The 25751-nt window shown below is 49.1% G+C and overlaps 1 protein-coding gene across 4 annotated transcripts in view; it reads left to right on the top strand.

Moving 5' to 3' along the window:
- NECTIN4 (nectin cell adhesion molecule 4) overlaps positions 1-25751 on the top strand; it is a 39528-nt gene that overhangs the window by 8682 nt on the left and 5095 nt on the right. For 3 of the 4 annotated variants that reach the window (XM_042440071.1, XM_042440072.1, XM_042440073.1), the window contains 3 exons: positions 20790-21143; positions 22305-22595; positions 22937-23057. In XM_042440071.1, coding sequence (XP_042296005.1) covers positions 20790-21143; positions 22305-22595; positions 22937-23057 — 766 coding nt within the window. Of the gene's footprint in view, positions 1-18903; positions 19210-20789; positions 21144-22304; positions 22596-22936; positions 23058-25751 lie in introns of those variants that run through there. The other variant, XM_042440074.1, reaches the window with a different exon arrangement.

Below are 25751 nucleotides of genomic sequence, written 5' to 3'. Positions count from 1 at the left end.
TTATTATTATTATTATTATTATTATTATTATTATTATTATTATTATTATTATTATTGGATGGAGTTAGCAGCTGGTGAACCCTTTATGGACTCCAGAACCCTTCAGGGAACCAAAGGCGTCATCTAAGGACTATCTATCTATCTGTCTATCTCTTGCTAAAAAATTATATCCTGACAAAGGGTCCTATCTATCTATCTATCTATTGATCATCTATCTCTTAAACAATTATATGCCAAGAAAGGGCCCTATCTATATATTTATCTATCTTATCTATCTGTCTGTGCATCTATCTATTGCTAAAAAAATTATATCCTGACAAAGGGTCCTATCTATCTATCTATCTATCTATCTACATTATCCATCCATCCATCCATCCATCCATCCATCCATCCATCCATCCATCCATCCATCCATCTATCTCTTGCTAAAGAAATTATCCTAACAAAGAGTCCTATCTATTCTCTCTCTCTCTCTCTCTCTTGCTTAAAAATTATATCCTGACAAAGCGTTCCATCCCTATATTTATCTGTCCTAGAAATCTATCTAATCTGTCTGTCTAATGATATCTCTTGCTGGCCCAGTGGGTTGGGGAAAGCTTGGACTCAAACCCAGAGCGGGCTGTCCACCTTTCCAGCCTGGGAACCACTCGCTGCCCCTCTATGGCCAGCCACATGGCCAGGCTGGGGACTGCAAGTGTCTGGAATGTTCTCAAGTGCCATCTCCCAGAATCCCCCGCTTTGCCAAGCGCTGCAATCCCCCAAAGGGCTTTTTCTTTTGTCAAGTGCTGGGACGGATCCAGGCCCTGACTCAGCGTGAAGCGCTGCAGACACCGTGGCCTCTTCCTTCTCCCGTATCTCTCTCTCTCTCTCTCTTCTGTGTATCTCTTTCTTTTCTTTTTTCCTGGCTGCTGCCTTAATAGCGCCTGCTGCGTTTGGTGGTTGGGCTGATTACCTTTCTTGCCTCCACCCCTCTCCCTGTGGGCTCTCCTCTTATAAAACATGCCAAGATAGCAGGGCAAGTGGTTCATCTTTTGCTGACAAGAGGAGAAGGCTCTGGCGGGGAGCTGGGAGAACCTGTTTGCCACCGTCTTCTTCTTCTTCTTCCCCCCCAATGCCTCCTTCCTAATTCCTTTCAGTTTTGTTTCTGGAGGTTAACACAGGTTCCCTGCCTGGGCCACTGCCATGCCAAAATCCCACTTCTGGGCCCAGCTGGGCTTTTATTCCCCCAAACATAGGCTTCCTTGCAGCAGATTTCTCCAGGGCTTCTCAAATTTTTGCATCTCAAGTCCCACCAATTGCTCTCTCAAAGAACCCAAATAGGTGCCACCTATATATCTCCATATAGATTGCCATGTCCTAGAATCATAGATCGTAGAGTTGGAAGAGACCCCAAGGGCCATCCAGTCCAACCCCCTTCTGCCATGCAGGAAATCCAAATCAAAGCATCCCTGACAGATGGCCATCCAGCCTCTGTTTAAAGACCTCCAGAAGGAGGACTCTATCACCCTCCGAGGAAGGAGTGCATTTCCACTGTTGAACAGCCCTTACTCTCAGGAAGTTCCTCCTAATGTTCAGACTGTCCAAGAACTTAGTGCGTCCCACCGTGATTTCTACATGTTGGGTTGCCATATCCCCGTTCTATCAAAGAATCTTGTGTGTCTCACCATGAGTGTTAGGTTGCCATGTTCTTGTTCTGTCCAGGAACCTGATGGATCCCACCATGGTTGGCTCGCCATGATCCAAAGAACCTGATGGGTCTTATCATGTGTCATGGGCCAGGAGCTGCAGGACTGGGACCTGGAGGAAGAGTCCGATGAGGAGGATGAGAAGGGACCCAAGCAGGTCTTCCAGACAGGTAACAGCCTGCAGCTCTCCCTGTTGCAGAGCAGCCAGCTCCTCCTGTGGAACTGCAACCTCAACCAGCAGGACAAGGGCAAGACTCACCTGCAGCTGAGGAGACACAGAGGACACAGCTGGGCTCTTAAGGCCTAGACAAAAGGATCCAACAAAAGAGAGAACTAAGGCCCTCAACCAGGCTGCAGGCCAAGCAGCAAGCAAGCTCTGAGGAGGGCCAGCTGGGGTCAGGCTAGTTAAGAGCTGAGGTTGCCTAAGGCACTAGCTGGAAAGCATTCCTGTTTCCAGACTCCTGCATTTCCTACTTCCTGGCTTCTTCGACCCTTGGGCCGTTTCCCTCGACTGGAACTGCTTGGCCTTTCTCTTAACGGACTCCCACAGGCAAGGATGCTTTCTAGCTGCTTGTAATTCCCTGCCTCTGCCTGCATTCTCAGTTGAAGGCTTCCTCCCAGCCAGCCTAAGGAGCTGTTTGGTACATGCTGGATTGCCATGTTCCTATTCTGTCCACAAACTGGTGGGTCCCACCATGAGTGTTTCCGTGTGTTGGGTTGCCATGATCCTATTCTGTCCAAGTACCTGGTTGACCTCACCATGAGTGTTTCCACACATTGGGTTGCCATGGTCCCATTTCATCAAAGAACCTTGTGGGTCCCACCATGAGTGTTGGGTTGTCATGTTCTTGTTCTGTCCAAGAACCTGGTGGACCCCACTATGAGTGTTTCCCTGTGTTGGGTTGCCATGATCCTGTTCTATCCAAGAACCTGATGGGTCCTGCCATGAATGTTTGTACATATTAGGTTGCCAAGAGGATTGCAATGTTCCTGTTCTGTTAAAGAACTGGTGTCCAGAACATCCTCCTAGACCAGTGGTTCCCAACCTTTCTAATGCCGTGACCCTTTAATACAGTTCCTCTTGTTGTGGCGACCCCCAACCATACAATTATTTTCATTGCTATGTGCAAATATGTGTTTTCCGATGGTCTTAGGCAAGCCCTGTGAAAGGGTCGTTCGACCCCCAAAGGGGTCCCGACCCACAGGTTGGGAACCACTGTCCTAGACTGACATCTCCCTCTTTTATTGCCTCTCTTTTATTGCCTGTCTTTGCCAGGGAATCAAGTTGTCTCATGAAGGGTCCCAAAGTGTGACCATCTCAGTTCACTCATTGTGGCCTTGAGGGAGAATTCAGACCATATTTGCTCCTGAACCTATTTGTTTGCCTTGGCTCTTATTAGGTCATTGCTGTTGTTGTCGGCTTGTTGTTAGGTTATATTATGTTTCTCATGGAGGAAGGCACAAGGTTTGCTTGGGCGCATTGGTTTAAACAGTGTGATTCATCAGCCGCTCCAGACATTGGCATCCAATTGTCTATGCGACTCCGCCATGGATTGAAAAGCAAGAGAGGGTATTTTCCTCCTCATATTTGAAACACAAAATCGTCCCAGGCTTTGTCAGCAAGACTTACCAATATCTCTCAGCGGCTGCTATGTGTCTGAAAGGGGACTTAGGTGTGTTCCTGGGTTTGCGTTAATACCAGGAGTGAGGAATCGGGTAACCCATGATGGACCACATATGGCCTACAGCCGGGGATTTGGTGGCCCACAGAGTCCTCTGATCATTGTTTAGCTTGGAGAAGAGAAGACCAAGGGGTGACGTGGTACAGGGTTGCCATGGCCTTCCCCTGAGGCTGAGAGAGTGTGACTGGCCTCCTATCCCTGAGCAGGGGTGGACTTGGCATTGAACGCACCCGGGTGAGCTTTTCCTGGCTGCCTGCTTCTATATTTCTTAGCAGAGGATGGTGAGGCCAGTTGGCATTTTTTTGGCACCGTACCTCACCTGCTTTTCATGTGACTCTGCTGCCACCCCTATATATTACACATAGGGAAGCATAACTCAAAGTTTTCTGCGCCTCTGTGTCTCTGGCATGCATGCATTGTTGTCTTTTAAAATAGGAATGCAAATAGCAACCTCTGGGGTGTAGCTGATCATTCTTATGAGGCGCAGCAGACATGGATTGGAGGGAGTTAAAGCCTTCCTCCCAACGGTAGATTGGAGGGGAACCCCTGCTATGAATCAAGGGTGCGAGGGGAGGTTTCCCCTCTTGTTGTTGTTGTTGTTGTGTGCCTTTCAAGTCATTTCCAACTAATGGTGACCCCATTGTGAGGTTTTCTTGGCCATGGTGGGGTTTGCCATGGCCTCCCCTGGAGGCTGAGAGAGTGCAACTTGCAAAGGTCACCCAGTTGCCGTAATATTTGCCATCCAACTGCACCGAGACCCCATCCATGTTTGCGGCTAGGAAGACAAAGATGAGGCCAGGTTGTGACAGACACACTTTGCAAATGAGAAGGAAGCATCTGGGATGGAGAGATGTGACAACAAGGCATTGAGAGAAGAGTTGTCCCATTGGCAGAGTTAATTCCCCTTAAGCCGGGGCTTTGACGCTGGCTGAGTAAAGGGGGGACTTCTCCCCGGAGTCTATTGTTCCAGCCATGAATGTTTAAAAAGTGACATTTGTGGGTTTGTTGTTGTGTGCATTGGAAAGGGATGGGCCATGCGCTGCAGAATCAGTTCAATGCATCCTCCAACATTTCATGTGTGAAAACAGGAGCAAGTTTAAAACATCCCCAAACCATCTGAGCCCCCCTTCTTTACCCCATCACTCTCGGTTGGCCCTATTTGGCTTGCTCACAGCAGTGCTCTGTTGTATGGATTTGGAAACCAAAGGTGCTTGTGGTGTGCTTTCAAGTTCTTTCCAACTTATGTAACCCAAAGGTAAAGCTATCAGGGAGTTTTCTTGGCAAGGTCCTTCAGAGGGGGTTTGCCATTGCAATCCCTTGAGGTTGAGAGAGTGTGACTTATTGCCCACGGTCACCCCAGTGGCTTTACATGGCCGAGACGTGATTTGAACCCTGGTCTCATTGCCCAACATTCAAACCTTAACGCCACGCTGGCTCCTTTTCATGGCCTCTATGGTATCTTTAAGCTTTCCAGCCACTATAAAAAACTGACTGTACAGTTTTTGCATATACAGTTCTGATACAAAGGTCTTTCCTGGGCACCCACCAGGTCACCCCATGCCTCTGAGGAAGGCTGCATCTACACTGCAGAATTAATGCAGTTTGACACTCCTTGAGCTGCCATGGTGCAATGGTATGGAATCCTGGGATTTGTAGTTTGGGGGAGGTGTTTAGCCTTTTGCATCAGAGAGCTCTGGTGCCGCACAAACAGCAAACCCCAGAATCCCAAAACGTGGAGGCATGGCAGTTAAAGTGGTGTCAAACTGCATTAATTCTGCAGTATAGAGGCAATCCAAGTCTACAAAGGCTTAGGCTACCAAATCCTTTGCTCCCTTATTTAGTCTGAAAGGTGCTACGGCTCAGTGGTTCCCAAGCTTTGGTCTTCCAGGTGGTTTGGACTTCCAGAGGCCCTAGTGTGTTTGGCCAAAAGTCAGGGATCCTGGGAGCTGAAGTCCAAAAGAGCTGGAAGACTACAGTTTGGGAACCACTGAGATCCCTTTGCAAAAGGCCTTTTGATGCTGCTAGTTGAGCAAATAATGCAATGCATCCATTTCTCCTCTTCCAGGACTATGCAGCCAAGTCTTTCTTGAGTCTTCCGCTTATTCTCTGGTGTGTTTTCCAGGATTTTGGAGCCGGGGGGCATGACGGAGTGAGGAGGGGGCTTGGCTGAGACAGTGCAGCTATTCACCTCCCACCCATTTTGCCCGCTGCCACCCACAACGCCAACGCCTCCCTTGTGCCCTTTCAGATGAGTCAATGCAAGGGGGGATTTAGCCGACTTAAGCCTCATAATTAATGTAAACTTTGCCTCCAATGGTTGGCAGCCACCATTCCCCCTCTTCCTCCCCCCAAAACCCACCTCCACGATCTTCCCTCTATTGTTCTCCAGGGCTTCCATGATCCTTTCCCCACCATCCAGTCTTGTTGCAGCAAAACTGGAGCTGGAGCTCTGTCAGAAAGGGAGACATGCGCGAGTCACAGACACATAGAGAGGTGGACCTCCAAGGGATATCTATTGCAAGCCAACAGCAATGCAGGGGTCCATCATGAAACAACCTCAGAGGTGGCCATCTCACCATTCTTAGTCCACCTTCAATGAACAAGAGTCCACCGTCTTCCAATGGGGTCCATTCCCACTTGGTCCCTCAGGAAGTTCCACCTAAAGTTCAGCCAGAATTTCAGTTCTTGCATTTGGTTCAGGAAAGGGCATCTCTGCTCGGCCATGAAACCAATTGGGTGGCCTTGGGTGAGCCACACTCTCTCAGCCTCAGAGGAAGGCGATGACAAACCCCTCTGAAGAAACTTGCCAAGAAACCCTGGTGATAAGGTGGCTGTTGCTCAGAAAGGACTTGAAGGCATGCCACAATTTGTTCAGGTCATCTCCTGCGTTGCATCAGAAAACAACCTGGCTCCACCTTCCAATAGACTCCAGAATATACTGAATATACTGGTACATGAAGTCCAGATGTGTTTGCAACAATGATTTCATTATTTTTCAGTGAGGGGGATGATGATGGAGAGGGTGGAGCTGAGAAACAGGTTAGGAGAAAGCAGCGGATGGTCTTGGCTCAGAGGGGAAGGAAAAGGAGGGTGAACTCTCCTTTCCTTCCCAACTGGAGACCAGACCAACATCTTCATTGTTGGATTTGCTGCCTATTTCTGACCCCTCCAAACCAGTGATGAGCAACAGCAGCATCACCCAAAAAGTTGGTCAGGCAGCAAGAGGAAGCGGAACTGCCCAGAGGTTACACAATATCCGCCGGATGTAGGATCCTAGCTTGCAACCCCTGGCCAGCCAAGCCAATGAATGCTGGGAGGTCCAGTCCAACAACACCTGGAGGGCCTATTGCCTCCGAATCCCCATCATCATCATGCGAAGAATTAATCTCAGGCCCTGCTTAGGTTTGCCCTGCCCTTTGGCTCCTGTGGGGGATGATTCACGCCTTTCTAGGAATATTTGCTCCGCTCTGCTGCCTGCAATGTGTGCTACCACTCCTCCTGCTGCAAGGAGCACCGAATGAGTGAGTGATTGATTGATTGATTTCAGAAAAGAAGCAGACAACCTCCCCAATATTTCCTACATTTGTAGATCCAAAATAAGGCAGCTGCAACAGTATTTTGTAGAACACACACACACACACACAAAACACAACATCTATAGCCTTGGTGCAAACTGGGTTCCATAGAAGGTTAAAAAAAACAACCCCAAGGTTTTCCCTGCAAAAATATTGGCAGGCGTTCAGCTCGGGTCTTGCGTCTTGGTACTTACGCACATGTGCGCAAACTGGAACTGAGTACTTGCACCATGTCCCTATCCACCTCAAGGCGACCATGATGTCACAATGTACAGACAGTGTTGTGCAATGGGAGCTGGTGAGGTGACATCTTTAAATCCCTGAAGGGATGTCATGGAAGGGAAGATGGAGCCAGCTTGTTTCCCATTGCTCTGGAAACTAGGACATAAACCAATGGATTCCAATGGCAGGAAAAGAGATGCCACCAAAACATCAGGAAGAAATTCTTGACTTTGAAGAGCTGTTGGGCAATGGACAGTGGCCAGGAACAGAGCTCTGGACTTTCCCAAGCTGCAGCATTAAGGCACTGGGAGATGCATGGCACATTCCTAGGAGACTGAATGGGACCAAATGTCATATACAAGTACTTTGCAAATCAAGAGAGAAATCTTAGCTAAGGGACCATTTCCAAATGAGAGTATTCTTGCTAAGGAAACAAGATAAAGAAGTTTAATCTTCTAGCCAGAGGGTAGATATATTGCTTGCCAGAAGGTGGATGCAGAACAGAATGGAGGGTGAGTCCTGACACCACCACAACAAAAGAAGCTGACTATATATATATGTAAGCCCCTGCAAATTCCTTGCAAGTTGCAGCAACAAATTAGTTCATCTTGGCCAACTGTAGGAAGCTGCTGCTCTCCTAGCTGAGTTGGAACTGAGTCCCCCAAAATGAGAGACTTTGCACCTTCACCTCCCAGCTAAACACCAAAAACTGGGCACTCGGAGCAGGCCTGGAGGCCTAGCGACCTGCGACATCTGCCTCACTTTGTTTCCCAAGCCTGGCATTTAGGGTTTCCATTGGTACCCAGTGTTGCTGTAACTGGGAACATGAGTCAGAGATGCCCCCCACCCGCTGCTTGTCATGTCGAGGCAACCCTGCCTGCCTCTTGTGGTTGCTGGATCCCAAATGCAATGTCTGGGATCAGCTAAACCCTTAAAACAGCCAGCCTAATCCCAATGGGGCTGGGAAGGCTCAGGTAAGGCCCAGGATTTGGGTCTTGCAGGTAGCGGCAGGTGCTGTTCAAAAGCGGTCTTCTCCTTCCCGCCAGCTCCCTCTCCCCTCCGCCTGGTGGGGTTTTCCCAGCTTTGGCGGGTGCAAATTGGGGTGGGGGGCTTAAGGGGACATCCCAAGAAGGAAAGCAGAGGACAAGGTCCCTTTGAAAGCCTATCAGGGGTCACTCCATCTTTGCATGATGCAGGTGTTAGGTCCCCAGCCTGGATTTCTATAGATCTCTAGAGTTGGAAGAGACCGCGAGGGCCCTGATCCAGTCCAACCCCCTTCTTCTGCCATGCAGGAACTCTCAATCAAAGCATCCCCATTGACTGATGGCCATCCAGCCTCTGCTTAAAGACTTCTAAGGAAGGAGACTCCATCAAAATCTCAGAGGGAGTGTTTTCCACAGTCAAACAGCCCTGACTGTCAGGATGTTCCTCCTAATGTTGAGGTGGAAACTCTTTTCCTGGAGCTTGCATCCATTGCTCCAGCTCCTGTTCTCTGCAGCAACAAGATGCTTCCTTAAGGAGCAAAAATCCAATTCACCCATCTTTGCAAAACCAAACTAAAACCATCCCTGAAATTGATGCAAGGACAGTGTGGATCAGTGGCCACATGGCCAGGTCTTGTGGCAAGGAGTTCCCAAGCGAAGGATGCCTTGCATGGTTATGTTAGGCTAGGATCCACACAGGCTTTGCACAAGTTCTCTGCAGGAGGCCATGGTTTTCACGGGGCTCCATCATCGGAGACGGTGCCGTGGCCCGACCCAGTTGGGCCGGTTGGGCTCTCTCTGCAACTGCGCCAGCCTCTTCCTGCTCCATTTTGCATTCTCAAGGCCTTCGCCTTTTCCCTCCAGGGCCCACCCAGCCGGACCGACCGGTGCCTCTGGTTTCTTGTGCAATTTGTTATGAATCTGTCAGAAAACTCCCAAAACTGCCGAGTGGCTGATACTTGGGGTGTGTTCGAGACGGAGACAACCGGTGCGCTTGCATGTCTGTGCCTCTTAATGCACGAGAATGAGGGAGAGAGACCCATGTTTAGAAAGAGAAGAAAGGAAAAGGGAACAGCTAGTGTGCAGGAAGACACAAAATATTGTTGTTGTTATGATGCTGGAATCCTCAGTCATGGTCTGTGCTGTCTAACTTTGTGTAAATGGTTGGCCCTCTCTATCCATAGATGCAGCCAGCCATGGCTTAAAAATATATCTAAATGCCACTTGAAGTGCCATGGCTCCATCCTCCAGAAATCCTGGGATTGGTAGTTTTGCAAAAGACTATAAACCAAACTATAAATCCCAGGGTTCCATACCTTGGAGCTGCAGCATTTAAAGCAGTGTCAGTTTTCATTACAAGTAGCTCTCCTTAGCCACAGATTCATGATCCATGGATAAAGAATCTATGGATGTGGATGGTTCAAGCATAGCATCATAGAGTCCCAGATTCAACCATCCATATATATATGTACTGTATACACACACACACACACACACACACACACACACACACACACCTTGATTGTGTCATTTTATATAAGTGCCATTTCACCGTGTCACTGTATTCCTTGCCACTTGAGCATCCATAGATTTGGGTATCCACGGAGGGTCCTGGATCCAAACCCCAATGGATACCAAGGATTCAGTGTAATCATCATCATCATCATCATCCCCCATTGTATTTCATGGGACTTGTACATACATGGGCTTTGATATCCATGGAGGGTCCTGGATTCCAATCCCAATGGATACCATGGTCCAGTGTAGTAGTAGTAGTAGTAGTAGTAGTAGTAATGGATTGTATTTCATGGGACTTGAACATCATGGATTCTGGTATCCATTGAGGGGGTCCTAGGATGGGTTTGCCTTAAGGTCCCCATAAGTCAAAAATGACTTGAAGGCATACAACAACTGCAGCCAACAGAGAGCTTTGTCCTATGGACTCCTGAGATTGGTAGTTGCACAAGGTCTTTAGCCTTCTCTGCTCAAGACTCGCCAAACTACAACTCCTAGGATTTCTATAGGATGGAGCCATGGCAGTTAAAGTGGTATCCAAGTGTATTTTTCTTATTGCGTAGATGCACTCTATGGGCCTGGGACAATCCTGAAATGCCAGCCTGGCTCCAGTTGGTTGCTTGCCTCCAGGTGTTTCTTGTGTTTGATTCTTATAGGAACCAGGCCTTGAAGCAGAAGCATCCATGGACCGGCTGGGCTAACTTTTGAACCTGGGTGCCGTGACAGAGGAGAGCGCTTGGCTCCAGCCCAAAAGTGGGCTCAAGCCCTTTCCGAGCCACAGTGCACCGAGCGAGGTTGAAACCGGCTCAGTGGGTGGATTAAGCTTTTGTTGGGCAGCAGTGCAAGAGAGCGTGTGCCAAGGTGCCAGCCTAAGTCCTCTCACTGAGATCATGGGCTCTTTAGGCAAGGAACCCTCCAAGCGTTGCAGCCTCATCCTAACCCAGGGTTTCTCCCTTGGTTGCCAATGCAATCTTTTGCACGCTTCTTCAGAAACCGGGGCTGTTGAATTTGGTGAAGTGTAGTGCAGACCCTCCATATCCTCCGCCTTTTGTTCCAGGCACCTCTCCTGGTTTGTCTGTTCTTTCTTCTCCTTCTCTTTCTCCATATCCCACCCTTCTCCCAACCTGGACTCAGGGCAGCTTACATTATTAAATAGAACAGTACAATTAAAAGCATACCCAAATAGTACATGAATCCCTTTTGCTTTCATTGTTGTTGTGTGCCATCCTGTTGTTTCCAATTTATAGCGGCCCTGCCATGGGTTTTTCTTGGCATGTTCCTCCAGGAGGGGCTTGCCATTGCCAACCTGAGGCTGAGAGAGTGTGACTTGTGCAAAGCCACCCAGTGGGCTTCTGTGGCCAAACCAGGATTCAAAGCGTGGTCTCTGGGATCCTGGCCCGACACTCAAACCACGATGTCTCTCTACTTTTTGCTATCTTGACCAATTCCTGGGCTGTAGAAAGGAACAAGTTTGGAATTGCTTTAAGTATAGAATCCTGGGATCTGTAGTTCGGCAAACTCTTTTGCCTTCTCTGCCAGAGCACTGGTGCTTTGCAAAACTACCAATCCCAGGATTCTGCAAGATGGAGCCATGGCAGTTCAAGCCGTGTCTAACTGCTTTATGTCTACTGTGTAGATGCACCCCCTGATGCCATTTTGAGAGGGACTCAACCGGGGCAGTTTCTTTGCTAGAGACCTCAGCCAGGTTTGCCAAAGTCCCAAGGAAAGGTGAGACCTTTGCATGCCAAGGGTTGCCAGCTTCCAACTTGCTGGGCTGTGGATGGAAAACCCAGATAGCTCTGGGAGGAGGGCCAATGGGGAACAAATAAATCTGCCTCCAAACGGAATGAAAGGACACGAAAAGGGTTTAATAATTCCACAAGGAAGCTTTGATCTGGGGACACACACCCCTCGAAGGAAGGCAGGGGAAGGGGAAGGGGGGGTTGTGCCGATTCTGCTCCGGTTCGGACTCCTGGGTCGCCTGGGGTGTGCTTGCCAAGTTCCTTCCCCATTTAGGACTTGGCCTCTTCTTCCGCGTTGCCGGTTGGCACCAATTTGCCGCCATCGCTGTTGCTGGCGCCACCGCCACCACGTTCCTCCTGAGCGGGAGATGTGAGCTTTTTGCACTGCTTGCCTTGGGTCACCTGCGCAAAAAGGGGGGAAAAGAGGACCATGAGATGGGCGCATGTGCCGAAGGGGACTTCTGCTCAGGAGCTGGAGATCGTAGCGCCCAAGCGTCAATCCAAGGTGGGCTGTGGGGCGCCCTTCGGCCACGCGATGGCAAGGCAGGGGCACCAAGGTGTCATCCAAAGGTGTCGCCTAAACAAAAAACAAACTGGGTTCAATTTAAAGCTGGGGGTGCTGGTGGTTTGGAGGCGTGTCCTCCTGGGGAAGTGGATGCTGCTGGAGGTAAATCGTCACCATCATCCTCATCCTCATCCTGATGAGGCCTGCTTCTGGTCCAGGGCTTTCCAAGTGCTGCTGAGGGCTGCCAGGGGGGCCCCTGGTGCCCGGGAAGGAGGGCTCACCTGGACCACTGCTGTGACTGGCACGGTGCTGGTGCAGCAGAGGGAGACGGCGTGGATGGCATAGCTGCAGTAGGCGGCCACGGTCAGGACCATCACCGTGGCGCTCCAGCAGTACATCCGGAAGTCGTCGTTGATCTCCTCGCGCTCCTCCTTGCGGACCACCAGGCGCCGTCCCCCGAAGCAAAGGGGAGCCAGCAGCAGGCCCAGGACCAGCCCCGCCGCGAAGGCTGCCCTCCCCGGGGCCATCCTCCTGGCAGCCTTGCCCTCCTCCGCCTACTGCCTGGACGGACCTCAGCCCTGTCTGCTCCTGCTGCAGCCCCAGCGGCCCCAACGGTCACAAGCGGCCCATTGTCTCGTCAGCGGCCCAGCTAGAACTCTGGGCCCCTCCTGGCAACAGGCAGCAGGCAGGAGAAGGGCCACAGGGCACACCGTCACAGAAACACACCCACACCCCCCCCCCCCAGGATAATAAAAATGATGATGATGATGATGATGGCTTGAGCATCCATGGAGTTTGGCATTCCCAGGGTATAGTCCTGGCCCCACTATAATAATAATAATAGTAATAGCTTGAGCATCCATGGATTTTGGTGTCCATTGGGGATCCTGGCCCCAAACCCCAGCAAATACAAAAGGCCCCACTTTCATGATGATGATGATGATGATTTGAGCATCCATGGATGCTCCAAACCCCAGCAGATGCCAAAGGACCCACTATAATGAAGATGATGACTTGAGCATAGATGTTGTCACCCCCAGGGGTCCTGGCCCCAAACCCCAGCGGATACCAAGGGCCCACAGTATACTTTTCATTTTTAAAAAATGAAAATGTGATCCAATTACGACTGAAATCCAGCATTTGCCGGAGGAAGAGGCGTTTGCAATGCCTTCCAATAAATGCTCTTTGAGGGCTCCTCCTTGCTCATCTCTTTTAGACGTCGTCGTCGTCGTCGGTGGGAAACCTGGCTGCCTGGGTGCCTTGTTGCACCTGCCTAGTCCCATGCGCTTCCTTTCCCTCCGCCGCACCAAAAGGACCAAAGGGGTGTGGGGCCTTCCTTGCTGGAGATCTTGACAGGTGGAAACCTTTCTATTAAAGAGCTGACAAACCTCGGGCGTTATCAGCACTTCCAAATGACACCTTGGCTGCTGCAGTGTGTGTGTGTGTGTGTGCACGAACACACCCTGCCCTGATGCTTTAATGTTGATGCGCAGGCACAAGTGCGCATGCATGCTTGGCGGAAGTGCCCCCATTTTCTGTTTCCCTGAGCGCAAGGAACAAGACACACTCAGTGGTTTAGCTCCTGGCGTGTGTTTTATGGGCTGCATCTCTGCCACCAGGCTGATGGGTTTTGGAGTCCTTGTTCGCATCAGCTCATAAGATAGCCAAAGTGTACTTTGTGTTGTTGTTGTGCGCCTTTACGTCATTTGGCAGTCTTTGTTCAGAGTGGGCAGGTTGCCTTTCCCGTCCTCTGAGGCTGAGAGAATGTGACTTGTCCCAGGTCACCCAGTGGGCTTCTATGGCTGAGCAGGGGTTCGAATCCTGCTGCCCAGGGTCTTAGTCTGACACCCAAACCACTTGTTGTGCATCTTCACCTTGACTGCAATATATAATGGTTTTCTTGGCCAGTTTTATTCAGAGAAGATGTACCATTGCCATCCTCTGAGGCTGAGACAGCGGGACTTGCCCAAGGTATCACCCAATAGGCTTCCATGGTTGAGCAGGGGTTCGAATCCTGCTCTGCAACGCCCAACCCACTTGTTATGCACCTCAACGCCAATCTGCGGCAACCCTCTCCAATGAATTAATCCAAGATGTTTTGCCCTTGCCTTCCTCTGAGGCTGAGAGAGTGTGGCTTGCCAGGGTTGCTTTGTAAATTAGAGGGAGGAAAATGGAAGGGCATGTGGCCCCTTGCGGCAAGGGACCCAGGCACCCCTTTGTGTGTTTGTGTGTGCTCTTCACCCAGGGAGGCTGGGTGAGGGCCCAAGAGGAAGCAAGCAGGGTGTGTATACCTGTGTGTGTGTGTGTGTGTACAGTGCTTTTTGTGCGGAGGTGCATCTGTGATATCCCTTGTCAGTCACGCAAACCCTTACCTGTCGGACTGGCTTGGCCTCCTCTGACTCAGGCGGCAGAGTCACCCGCTTGTGTCGACACACAACTGCCCACAATCCTTCTCCTCCTTCCTTGTTAAGTCGGTTGCCTTTCAGGCTGTGCCAAAACTGGGCTTCTAAGGCTAATGAGCAGAACGAATACAGATTCCTTGGATGACATTGTTTTACTTGGTTGCAAGACTTTAGTTTGCACCAATGCAAGCCCCCCCCCCAACCTTTGTCCTGGGAACCCCACACTGCAGACTTTCAGTGTAGTTTGACATTGCTCAGACTGCCCTGGCTCCATGCAGTGGAAATCTGGGGTTTGTAGTTGTGATGTTCACAACCGTCTCTTCAAGACGAAATTCTGTCGAGAATTTGCCCGTTGGAAAAAAAAACCGCTTCAGATTGCCAATTCGATAGCCGTCCTAATTTGCTGTTCAGCTTGAACTTCGTTAAGGATTTAATTTTATAGCGCCGTTGTCGCGTTTAATTATTATTAACCTTTATTTATGAAGCGCTGTAAATTTACACAGCGCTGTACATACAATCTTTTAGTTAGACGATTCCCTGCCCTCGGGCTTACAATCTAAAAAGACATGAACACAGAAGGAGAAGGGAGTGGTGACGGGAAAGGGTAAGAGGTCCAGCAGTTCCTCTCTACCTCCAAGGCCTGGACCAAGGCAGAGGCTTCATAATGGATGGTTAATTGTTTTCCAGGAAAATACATACTCTCAAGTAGGATAATACATATACAGTACATAGCAATACAGGAAATGGTTCAATAAACAGGCACCACAAGAACATCAAATAGTAAGCGACAATTATGCAATGCCTGGGAAGGCTTCTCTGAACAGGATGGTTTTCAACTCCGTTTTGAAGCTGGTTAAAGAAGTGATGGCTCTTGCTTTTGGGGGAAGAAGGTTCCAGGAGTGAGGGGCAGCGAGTGAAAAGGGGCGAATCCGGGATGGGGCAGAGGAAATCCTGGGCTGAGACAGCAGACCTTGACTACCAGAACGGAGGGCCCGAGTGGAAAGGTGAGGAGAAAGAAGGTCTGATAAGTAAGGAGGGGCCAGTCCATGGAGGGCTTTAAACGTGGACAGCAGGAGCTTATACTGAATGCGGAAAGGGAGGGGGAGCCAGTGAAGGGATGCCAACACAGGAGAGATGTGGTCAGAGCGGTGGGTGGAAGTGATAATGCGTGCAGCTGAATGCTGAACAGAGATTAAAGGACGGAGGTGAGAAAAAGGAAGCCCAGCCAGGAGGACATTACAGTAATCAAGTCGTGAGATCACTAGGGCATGGGCCAGGATCTTGGCAGTAGAGGCGGAGAGATATGGTCGGATTTTGGCAATATTGTACAAAAAGAATCTACAAGCCTTGGCTGTGGTCTGGATCTGAGGGATACACGACAGAGAAGAGTCAAAGATAAAGCCAAGACTGCGGGCTTGCTGGACTGGTTGAATGGAAATGTTGTCCACAGAGACAGAAAAGGAGTGTTGAAGGTTGGGCTTAGGAGGAAAGACAAGAAGCTCCGTCTTGGACATGTTGAGCTTCAAACGCCGATAGCGCATCCACTGTCAGACAGCTGTGAGGCAAGACGAAACTTGCTGTTCAAGCCTTGGAGAAAGGTCAGGGGCGGAAAGATACAGCTGGGTGTCATCGGCATAGAGATGGTAGGAAAAGCCAAAAGAGCTGATGAGTTTTCCTAAGGACAGTGTGTAGAGAGAAAACAGAAGGGGACCCAGAACAGAGCCCTGGGGAACTCCAACAGAGAAGGGAACAGGAGAAGAAGTCTGACCACCTGCAACTACTGCAAAAGATCTGCCAGTCAAGTAAGATCTAAACCAGTCGAGAACAGAGTCTGAGAACCCAAGGTCAGAGAGTATGTCAATTAGGAGACAGTGATCAACGGTGTCAAAGGCTGCAGACAGATCAAGAAGGATGAGAACAGAGTAAAGGCCATTAGCCTTGGCCTGTAAAAGGTCATTCGAGATCTTAGTGAGAGCTGTCTCTGTAGAATGCTTTGGGCGGAAGCCAGACTGAAAGGGATCGAGGATGGAATTGGCTTCAAGAAACTCAAGACAGCGCGAATAGACAACCCGTTCCAAAACCTTAGAAAGAAAGGGAAGAAGAGAAATCGGACGATAGCTAGACAAAGAGGAGGGGTCAAGAGAAGGTTTTTTCACAATTGGGGAAATGAGAGCATGTTTGAAGTCCGAGGGGAAGGATTTATTAAATTTATTAAATGGCTCCCTCTGCTTTCCGATCTCAAGAGACTCGAAACAGGATCTGAAGCGATGGGTATTTGGTCCCTTGGGTGTTTTGGACTGCATGTCCCACAATCCCATGGTGCCAGTTGTGGTGGATGGGGGATGATGGAAGCTGTAGGAAGTTGTAGATGATATCCATCGGGGGTCCCAAGCGGATACCAAAGGCCCATTGCATTTGAATACATAATCTGAATTTGGAGATACATCTGCACCCAGCTGTCTTCATTTAGCCATATCTATTGGTATCTTATGGACACCCTACTTTTAGCAATGAAACCCTATCGTTTGTCTAAAGCTGGGAACCTTTTAGCAAAGAAAGCCCAGTCTTGAGTGAAGGGCCCTAACCACTGCACCTCCTTGCCTTCCTTTGTCACGGAGGAATGCAATTTACCTCCCAGGTATCTCTTGGAAAGAGACCAAGTCCTTGGGCGTGAAGGAGAAAAAAGTGGCCTGGGAAGGCACCCAAAAAGAAACCCAAGTCCTTTCTTCTTTGTGTGTGTTTTTGTGTTGCTGAGTTGTAAAGGAGTCTTTCCCTTCACAATGGTGTTTTCTTTTGCGGTTGGGATCCTAAGCAAACACGGCTGTTTCCCCCAAATGCCCCTGCCTTGTATGACGTGGGTCCTTTTGGCAAGAAGGTCACCATTTGGGTTTACGGGAAAGGACGGATCCTTGGGCACAAAGCTACGGGCTCTTCTTGCGTGTCATTTTGCATCCAATTTGGTCACCGCCGTTCATCCCAAGAAGCCAACAGCTCTCCAAATAAAGATGAACAAGATAGTAGAGAGTCTAGAAATCACATTTTGTGAGCAATGGCTGAGAGGTGACATGGTTTGTTGTCGTTGTGGTGTGGCTTTGAGTATTTCTGACCAATGGCAATGCTATCACAGGGGTTTCTTGGCTCAGACCCCGACGTATTGTTGCAACCAAGGCAAAGCTTGGTCATTTTTGGGACTACAGATTCCAAAATCCCCAGAGAAGCACAGCTGAGGAATTCTGGGAGAGGCAGTCTTAAAAAATAGCATTGCCCAGCTCTGCTTTGGAGATCGGAGTGACATGAGGATTGTAAAAGAAGAAAAGAGGCTGGATATCATGGCAGAGGTTTCCTGAATACTGTTTAGTTTGGCACTGAATGTATACAGTTTTATTTCAGGTGTGCGCTTCTGCCAAAGTGCCAGGGACACTGCGAACTAGTAAAACCACTACAGAGCCAAACGTATTTTGCTAAAGACATAACAATAAACGATGGATGCTAATATGTGACCCACATGGGATGCCTTTGCATCAAGCACAACGCACAACAAGCATTGTGTGCAAAGATACACATAGATGTTTGGTTGCATGTGTCATTTTAGAGTGTCACCATTCACTAGTTAGGCAGCATTGTGCAAACGGCGCATGACTTTGTGAGCTTTAAAGTGAGCTTTCGTCTCCTCAGTCTATGATCTCAGCTAATGTTCTCTTTCTTTTAATGTGTAAACTGCCTTAAGCTCTCCCCCCATTTTTTGGAGTGAAGGCAGGATCTAAGTAAAGAGTCACCATCATCATCATCATCATCATAGAAGAAAAGAAGAGGAAGGGGGAAGAGAAATGAAAGCTTTATAAGCTGCCAAAACAAATGCAGCTGTGATAACTCTTTGCAGCAACTATATGGTGCAGGTTTGGTATGTGAGTCTGATACTTATCAGGTGCTTCTAATGAGCTTTGGGCCACATCTGATGTGCCACAAGCCCAGTGAGCAACGGGCACCAATGTGCATGAGAGAGCTCCCCAATGCACATCAGAAGTGACCAAAGCACATTAGAAGTGCCTGGTGGGTATCAAAAGTATCTGGTGCGAATCAAAAGTTCCTGATGCACATCCTGAAGCACATAAGACGGGCCCAATGAACATCAGAAGTGCCTGTTTCACATCAGAAGGACCTGAAGCACATGAGAAATTTCCAACAAACATCAGAAGTGCCTGATGAGCATCAAATGCTCACAGCACATTTGCTGGACATTTCTGAGTTTAATACCAGCCTTGCATCCTTCCATCGGTTGCTCAAATGAGTCCCCAGCTTGTTGGGAGCAATTGGCTTACACATTGTAAACCACTTCAGGAGTGCTTAAGTGCACTGATAGAAATGTTCCTGCTCTTGCTCTCGCTAAGTGCCCAGTGCATTGGAAGTGCCTGCCTGCTGCCCCTTGGAGCACTCTTGCCGGTGCTTGGATGCACAATGCACTCACGGCTTTTCCTTTCATCTCTGCAACGTAGGTATATATAGTTAGGAAGCATGGACTGCGAAGTAGGATTTCAGCCGGTGATGACAACAACAACAACAGGCTAAACAATGAGGCCAAATTCTCCCTGCAAACTTTCAAAACTCCAAACTGTGGCTGGAGAATGTGAGACCTTTGGGGTTTGGCTCAGTGGAGTAGCCATGTTACCCTTTTGCAAGGCGCTCTCCGCACGCAACCTCGCCTTGCGTGGGGAAGAATCCAAGCGAGGGTGTCGAGGTTTGTCGGCAGAGAGAGGGATGGGATCTCCGACACAAGCTGGGACAGAGCCCTGGTATCTGCGCAGGCCGGTTTGGCTGGACTCTCCAGCCGGTCTGCTTCCCTGGAGGATGGATTGCATACCTCAACTGACAGTTGTGACTGCAGAAGAGAAGAGGGAGAGGTGCGCAGAAAGAGCAACACACCCGGGCCCCAAGGCTGGGATGAGGGCAGGAGAGGAGCAGAGGTACTCTTTGGAGGGGCAAGGCAAGAATGCGGTCGAACCAAAAGGCCTGGAGTCCCACCGGGGTCTAGCAGAAACAGAACTGGGGGGGAAAGGATGCTCCTTCCTTCCTTTCTTCTTTCCTTCCTTCTGGATTACTGATGCAGGAATAATTTTAAATCCATTTTCTTCCGCCTTTAGGGCAGGCGTTGATTCATATCCGGTGCCTTCCAAATGATACCTCCGTATATTCTGGAATTGATGGCTGCATGCACACTGCAGAATTAATGCCGTTTCACACCACTTTAATTGCCCTGTCTCCGTCCTATGCAATTTTTGTATTTTTGTGAGACACTGAGCCTTCTCTGTCAGAGAGCTCTGGTGCCACAATGTACTCCAAATCCCAGGATTCCATAGGCTGGAATTCAGGAAGGGGCTTGCGGCTTTCTAAATGGTCTTTGCACAAAATGAGACGTTTTGCAATGGCTGGGCTCAACCAGGGGCTGCTGTGATTGATGGGCATCCATTGCACAACGGTTGAGTGACAAATGGGCTGTGGCTCCATGCGCCAGATGCGCATCAATGCACTTTCCAAGGTGCATCCGGTCTCTGACTAGGAAGTCCTGGAGCACATGAGCGTTTGATGCACACTGGAAGTGCCTGGTTTTCATGAAAAAGTCCCTGATGTGCATCAGAAATGTCCAATGCGCATCAGAAGTGTCACTGTCCAATGTCCATCAGGTGTATCCCATTAACATCAGAAGTATCCAGTGTGCATCAGATGCATCCAATGCAGGGAATATGTCTTTCCAAGCTCTTCTTATCCCCTTGTTAATAGTCAACAACATAAAACAAGCAGCACCAGGATGGAGGGGAAGTCCTAATTCCTTCCCTTCCCTTGAAGGAGGCCTGTTTTATTGCCTTTTAGTATTTTATTGTTATAGGATTTTAAAAAAGAAGCTCTTGGCAATGGCTATAGTGGCCTGGCTGTGGTGAGGTCAATGGAAGAAAGATTTGTGGTAGGCCAGCCAATGTTTGCCAAACAGGATCCCCCAAGATAGACTGGCCTTCCCATTGCCAGGCCCTTCTTATCCATGCACAGTCCTCTCCATTAGACGTTTTTAAATAGGGCTTGGATGGCTTCCTCTCAGATATTCCTTAGTGGTGTGTTTCCTGCCAGAGAAGCTGGGGCTTGCTGGATATCCTTTGGCGTTCCTTCCAAATCTACTCTTCTGTGTATCCGTGTTGTTGCCTTTTCCTCTCTCCCCTGCTAGTTGGGGTTGGACTGGATGACGCAAGTATCCCTTCCATCTCTGCAATCATATTCTATGTCACCTTCTCCTTTCTCCATGAGGAGCTGGTGTGGGGTTGAACTAGATGACTACTAGGATCCCTTCCACCTCTACAATTGTATTCTGTATACTCTAACCTTCTTTTACCTCCATCGATGAGCTGGGTGGAGTTGGATTAGATCACCCCTGGGGACACCTTCCTTCTCTACAGTGCCATGATTTTATGTCACCTTTTACCTCTCTTTCCAGGTGCATTGGCAGGAGTTTTGAATCCCCGGAGCAGCATCACAGCGGTTCTCGGCAAAGATGTGGCCCTGCCCTGCTCTTACCAGGCCACAGAAGAGGAGAAGGTGCTCCAGGTCACGTGGCTGAAGCGTGGGGATGATGGGACCGGCATGGAGTTGGCGGTGCTGCATGCAGAGCATGGGACGCATGTCCAAGATGCCTATGCCGGACGGGTTTTGCGCCACTCTCAAGGGTCCCTCAACGATGGATCCATCTTGTTGAAGAATGCCGTGCAGGCGGATGAAGGGACCTACGAATGCCAACTGATCACCTTCCCTTTGGGCAAATTTGAATCCAAAATCAACCTCAAAGTCCTAGGTAATAGCTAGGGACATTAGCCTTACCTTACTTCATTTCCACATACAAAAACAATTCCAAGGTTTTGCAAACTCCATGTTTTCACACCTGCAAAACCTTTTCTTTCTCCCCCCCCCCCGCCCCCAAAATAAATTGTTTGTCCAAAAAGCTTTGCTCTGGTGTCACAGCCATCTACAATTCCCAGACAAACTACAATTTCCAGCAGAGACCATGTCTGTGACTCTACTCCATTTAAAATGGAGGCTTTTTAAAAAGTTCTGGACAGAGTCCAGCACCTTGGACAGTTCTTTTAAAGCTTGCCAAAAGCTGCACTGGATTCATCACCCAAGGCCACCGCTGAGTCCCAGAATCCCCCAGCCAGCATGCCTACTGGCTATATTGACTGGGGATTATGGGAGCTGTAGTCCCAAAGTGAGCATTATCAAACTATGTGATCCTAGGCTGCATCAACAGAAGTACAGTATCTCGATGGAGGGAAGTCACAGCACCACTCCGTTCTGCTTTGCTCAGGCCTTATCTTGAATATTGTGTCCATTTCTGGGTCCCACAATTCAAGAAGGATGCTGAGAAGCTGGAGCCATGTGTCCAAAGGAGGGGAACCAAAATGGTGGAAGGTCTGGAAACCATGAAGCCCTATAAGGGGTGAATTAGAAAGCTGGGTAGGTTTAGCCTGGAGAAGAGAAGCTTAAGGGGTGGCATGTTAGCCCTGTTTAAATATTTGAAGAGATGATCTATTGAGGATGGAGCAAGCTTGTTTTCTGCTGCTCCAGAGAGTAGGATACAATGGAGCAGTGGATGCAAACTACAGGAAAAGAGATTCCACCTAAACCTTAGGAAGAACTTCCTGATGGTAAGAGCTGTTTGGTTTGGAGGATGGTGGAGTCTCCTTCTTTGGAGGCTGTTTTTAAACAGAGGCTGGATAGCCGTCTGTCACGAAAGCTTGGCTTGTGTCTTTCTGCATGGCAGAAGAGGGTCAAACTGGATGACCCTTGGGGTCCCTTTCATTTCTAAGGCCCTATGATTGTGTCTTCTTGCATGGCAGAAGAGGGTCAAACTGATGACCCTTGGAGTCCTTTCCAACTCTAAGTTTCTGTGATTCTAAGCTGCTAATGTAGAATATAAGCATGTATATATTTAAAACAATTTCTACCTCTCCCGCAGTGCCACCATTGCCAACGCTGAACCTCGGCCCTCCGCTAGAGGAAGGTCAGGGCCGCACCCTGGCTGCCTCATGCACTGCGGAAGGGAACCCCATCCCGACTGTGACCTGGGAGACGGAGGTTCGTGGAGAGGCCAAAAGCCAGGAGTCTTCGCATCCCCGTTCGGCCTCGGTCACCAGCGAGTTCTACGTGGTGCCCGGGCGGAGCATGCATGGCAAGGCTCTGACCTGTGTGGTCTCGCACCCGGGGCTGCAGCACAAGAAGAGGATCACCCACACCCTCAACGTGGCATGTAGGTATCTCCATTCTCAGCCTCCACCAGCTTTAGGGTTTCCAGGTCTCAGGGTCTGGAAAGTCTTCTCTGGGGGAGGATGTTTGTGTGCCTGAGCAGGGATTCGGATGCTGGTCTCCAGAGTCATAGTCCAATGCTTAAACCACTAAACTACAATGAAAAATAATCAGCAGTGTTATTGACAAATCAAATGACAGCTCACCAAAATGTTAAAAGACGGATCACACATTGCAAGGACAGAATTTAAAATGTGATGTGAGAGAGCACTATCCCTAATGAAGGTGTCCTCTGTTCCTCCACAACTTTTGGGTTTCTCCATGTTATCTGTGTTGCTCCGGCAGATCTCTCAGATGCTTCCATCTTGGGCCATGAAACAGAGGATGACTGGACCGAGGGCAAAGAGGGGACCTCTCTGAAGTGCCTTGGGGATGGGAACCCTGCACCCACCTACAACTGGACGCGGTGAGCCATTTTCTACGCCTTCAGCATTACCGTTGCTGTTATTCATGACCACATCAGCTTTGGTTTGTGGTGTCCCTATGAATGAGAAACCAGCCAGAGTCCCCATCATCCACAGCTCTCTGCTCGGACCTTGCAGAACAGCAGCTGTGACTTTCCCTATGGTGACCCCATGAATGAAGGCTCTCCAACAACTCAGGTCTTGCAATGTCAGGGCAGATGTGGCTTCCTTGATGGAGTCCATCCACCTGTGTTGTGCTCTTCTTCCTCTTTTCCTCAAACCTTCTGTCTCTCATGTTGTCTTGCGATGTGTCCAAAATATGATAGCCACAGCTGAGTTGTTTTGGGAGAAGAGGGTTGCCAGATCTCAGGGCTCTGAGTCTCCAGTTTTCATGGACTGAATCCAGCCAGGAGGTGAAGCCCAAATCTCCAATTTTTGCTGGCCTTAGCTCTATCCAAAGGGAAAGAGCTGTGCGAATCTCCCAATTCATCTCGGAGAGCATCAGTTTGCTAAAATTCCTGAGGCGTCATTATAATACAACTGGTCCCTTGGGGGCAAACCATGGTGTTAGAGCCTCTAAGGTACACAATTCCAAGATCTGGTCTATCATGCCCTATTGCTGGTCCCTTTGAGGGCAAACCATGTTGGTCAAGCAGGTCATTTTCCAGTCGTTCTGCCTTACCCAGGGGTGGCTTTCACTGTGTTGTTGTTGTTGTTGTTGTTGTTGTTGTTGTTGTATGCCTTCAAGTTGTCTTCAGATTATGGCAATCATACAGCAAACTTATCATGGGGATTTCTTTGGGTTTGTCATTGCCATTGTTTGAGGCTGACTGAATTGCAAAGATGTGCAACAGACACAAGCAAGTGTTGCAGTGCAAAACAGAACTGAGGCACAACAGGACCAATGTGCATTGGCAACAGAGCACATGGGTCCTGTTGTTCATTGGTGCCCAATGTGCATCATTCCCATTTTTTGTCAGTCACTTTGCTGACTCCCCAACAGCAGCCCTTGCCTGGCTATAGACATTATAGAACTGCCCAATTCCAATTCCTGAAGGTGTAAGTCTATTTATGAAAAACCTAAATCCGCCTGCAGGATGCTGGCCTAAATATTACTCTGAAATCTTAGCTCAGACCAGGATCGAATTTGGGTGGGAGCCCACTTTCTCCGCTGCAAAATTACACCCTATAAAGCTTGTGATAGCAAACTGTGCCGGTGTTTGGCACCAAAACAACCCTTGGAGAGGCCTGGCACTGCACCTGGTTCTGGATCAAGACAATAACCTTGGAGGTGCTTGCTTTCTGCCCCTGGAAGGGAGATGTAGCACCGATGTGCCATCCCTCGCTTGGGCTTTGGGGCCTCCTGCGTTCTCCACTGGTGGCACTCACAGCAGTGTCCCCCGAATTGCATTCAAAGGGAAGGCTTGATCCTCCATAAACACTGATTCATCTTCCAGCCCTTCCTGGATCCCGCCTGTCTCTCTCTGGAGCTGCTCTCCGAGGAACCAGCTGGGACATGCCGCCTGGGTTTCGGGGAAGCGCCCTCCGGGGAGAAATGCACCTCCTAAGTCTCTTTTTGCAAAAGGGTGGATGGGGCAGAAGAACCAGCCAAGTCAGCAGAGAGATGTTGGGATGGAGGGTCTGGGAAGGTTTTGCATGGGGTGGGTGGGCAGGGATGGGACTCCTCTTGAAGTCTGCCTGCCTTCCAGAAAGGGAATTTAGGAAGGCATCCTTAACTGTAAGAAACTGTGGAAGAGTCTGGCCAAGGGGGTGGTGAGGTCTCCATCTTTGGAGGTCTTCCAACAGAGCTTGGGTGGGCATCTTTGAGGAGTGATGGTGCCTTCTTGCATGGCAGAATGGGGCTGGCCTTTGTGATCCCTTCCAGTTGCTTGTTGTTGTGTGCCCCCCCAAGTCATTTCCAATTTACGGAGGCCTGAAAGTGAACCTATCATGGGGGTTTCCAAGGCTGAGAGGGTGTGACTTTGCCCAAGGTCAGCCAATGGGTTTCCTTGGTGGAATGGTGATTTGAACCCTGGCCTCCAGAGTCCTAGTTCAACTACAAACGTTGACTATGGATTAACTTTATTGCAAGTACTGACTCTGGATTCATTGGAGTATAAGTATTGCAACACTACGATGTGACTTAATCATTAAACTATACGCTTTGGACCTTGAACTAATGGGATAAAGTGCGATAATACCTTATGATAAACTACATTGGTTTTCATGTGATTTATATGATTGTGTTGTGTTAGAATAAGACTACATTTACAAAAATGTTGCAATAGAAAGCTGATGCTTGATGATAATAAAGTATAGAGGCCCTCGGTATCCGCTGGGGCTTGGCCTCAGGCAACCACAACCACATGGATCCCAAAATCCATGGATGCTTGAAACGGTGTCCATTATATAAAATGGCAAAAAATGTTTGCTTTTTGGAACTTATATATACTTTAAATATTTGCAAGCCGTGGATGCTTGAATCCGTGGCTAAAAGACAAAAGGGCTGGCTGTATATTTCAGTGTCATATTTCTGAGGTTCCTCTCTCCTGTTTTGTATAGTGGGTTTTGTTGTTCTGGTTGTGGTTGCCTCTTCCTGCATGGCAAAATGGGGTTGAAGCAGATGGCCCTTGGTGTCCCCTCCAGCTCTAAGAGTCTACACTTCCCTTCCTTTTATGGATGCGTTTCCCCATAAA

The sequence above is a fragment of the Sceloporus undulatus genome, chromosome 9 (assembly GCF_019175285.1).
Source record: "Sceloporus undulatus isolate JIND9_A2432 ecotype Alabama chromosome 9, SceUnd_v1.1, whole genome shotgun sequence".
NCBI classification, from domain to species: Eukaryota; Metazoa; Chordata; class Lepidosauria; order Squamata; family Phrynosomatidae; genus Sceloporus; species Sceloporus undulatus.
Note: the sequence above shows the minus strand (reverse complement) of the source record. Positions and strands in the feature narration are given on the sequence as shown.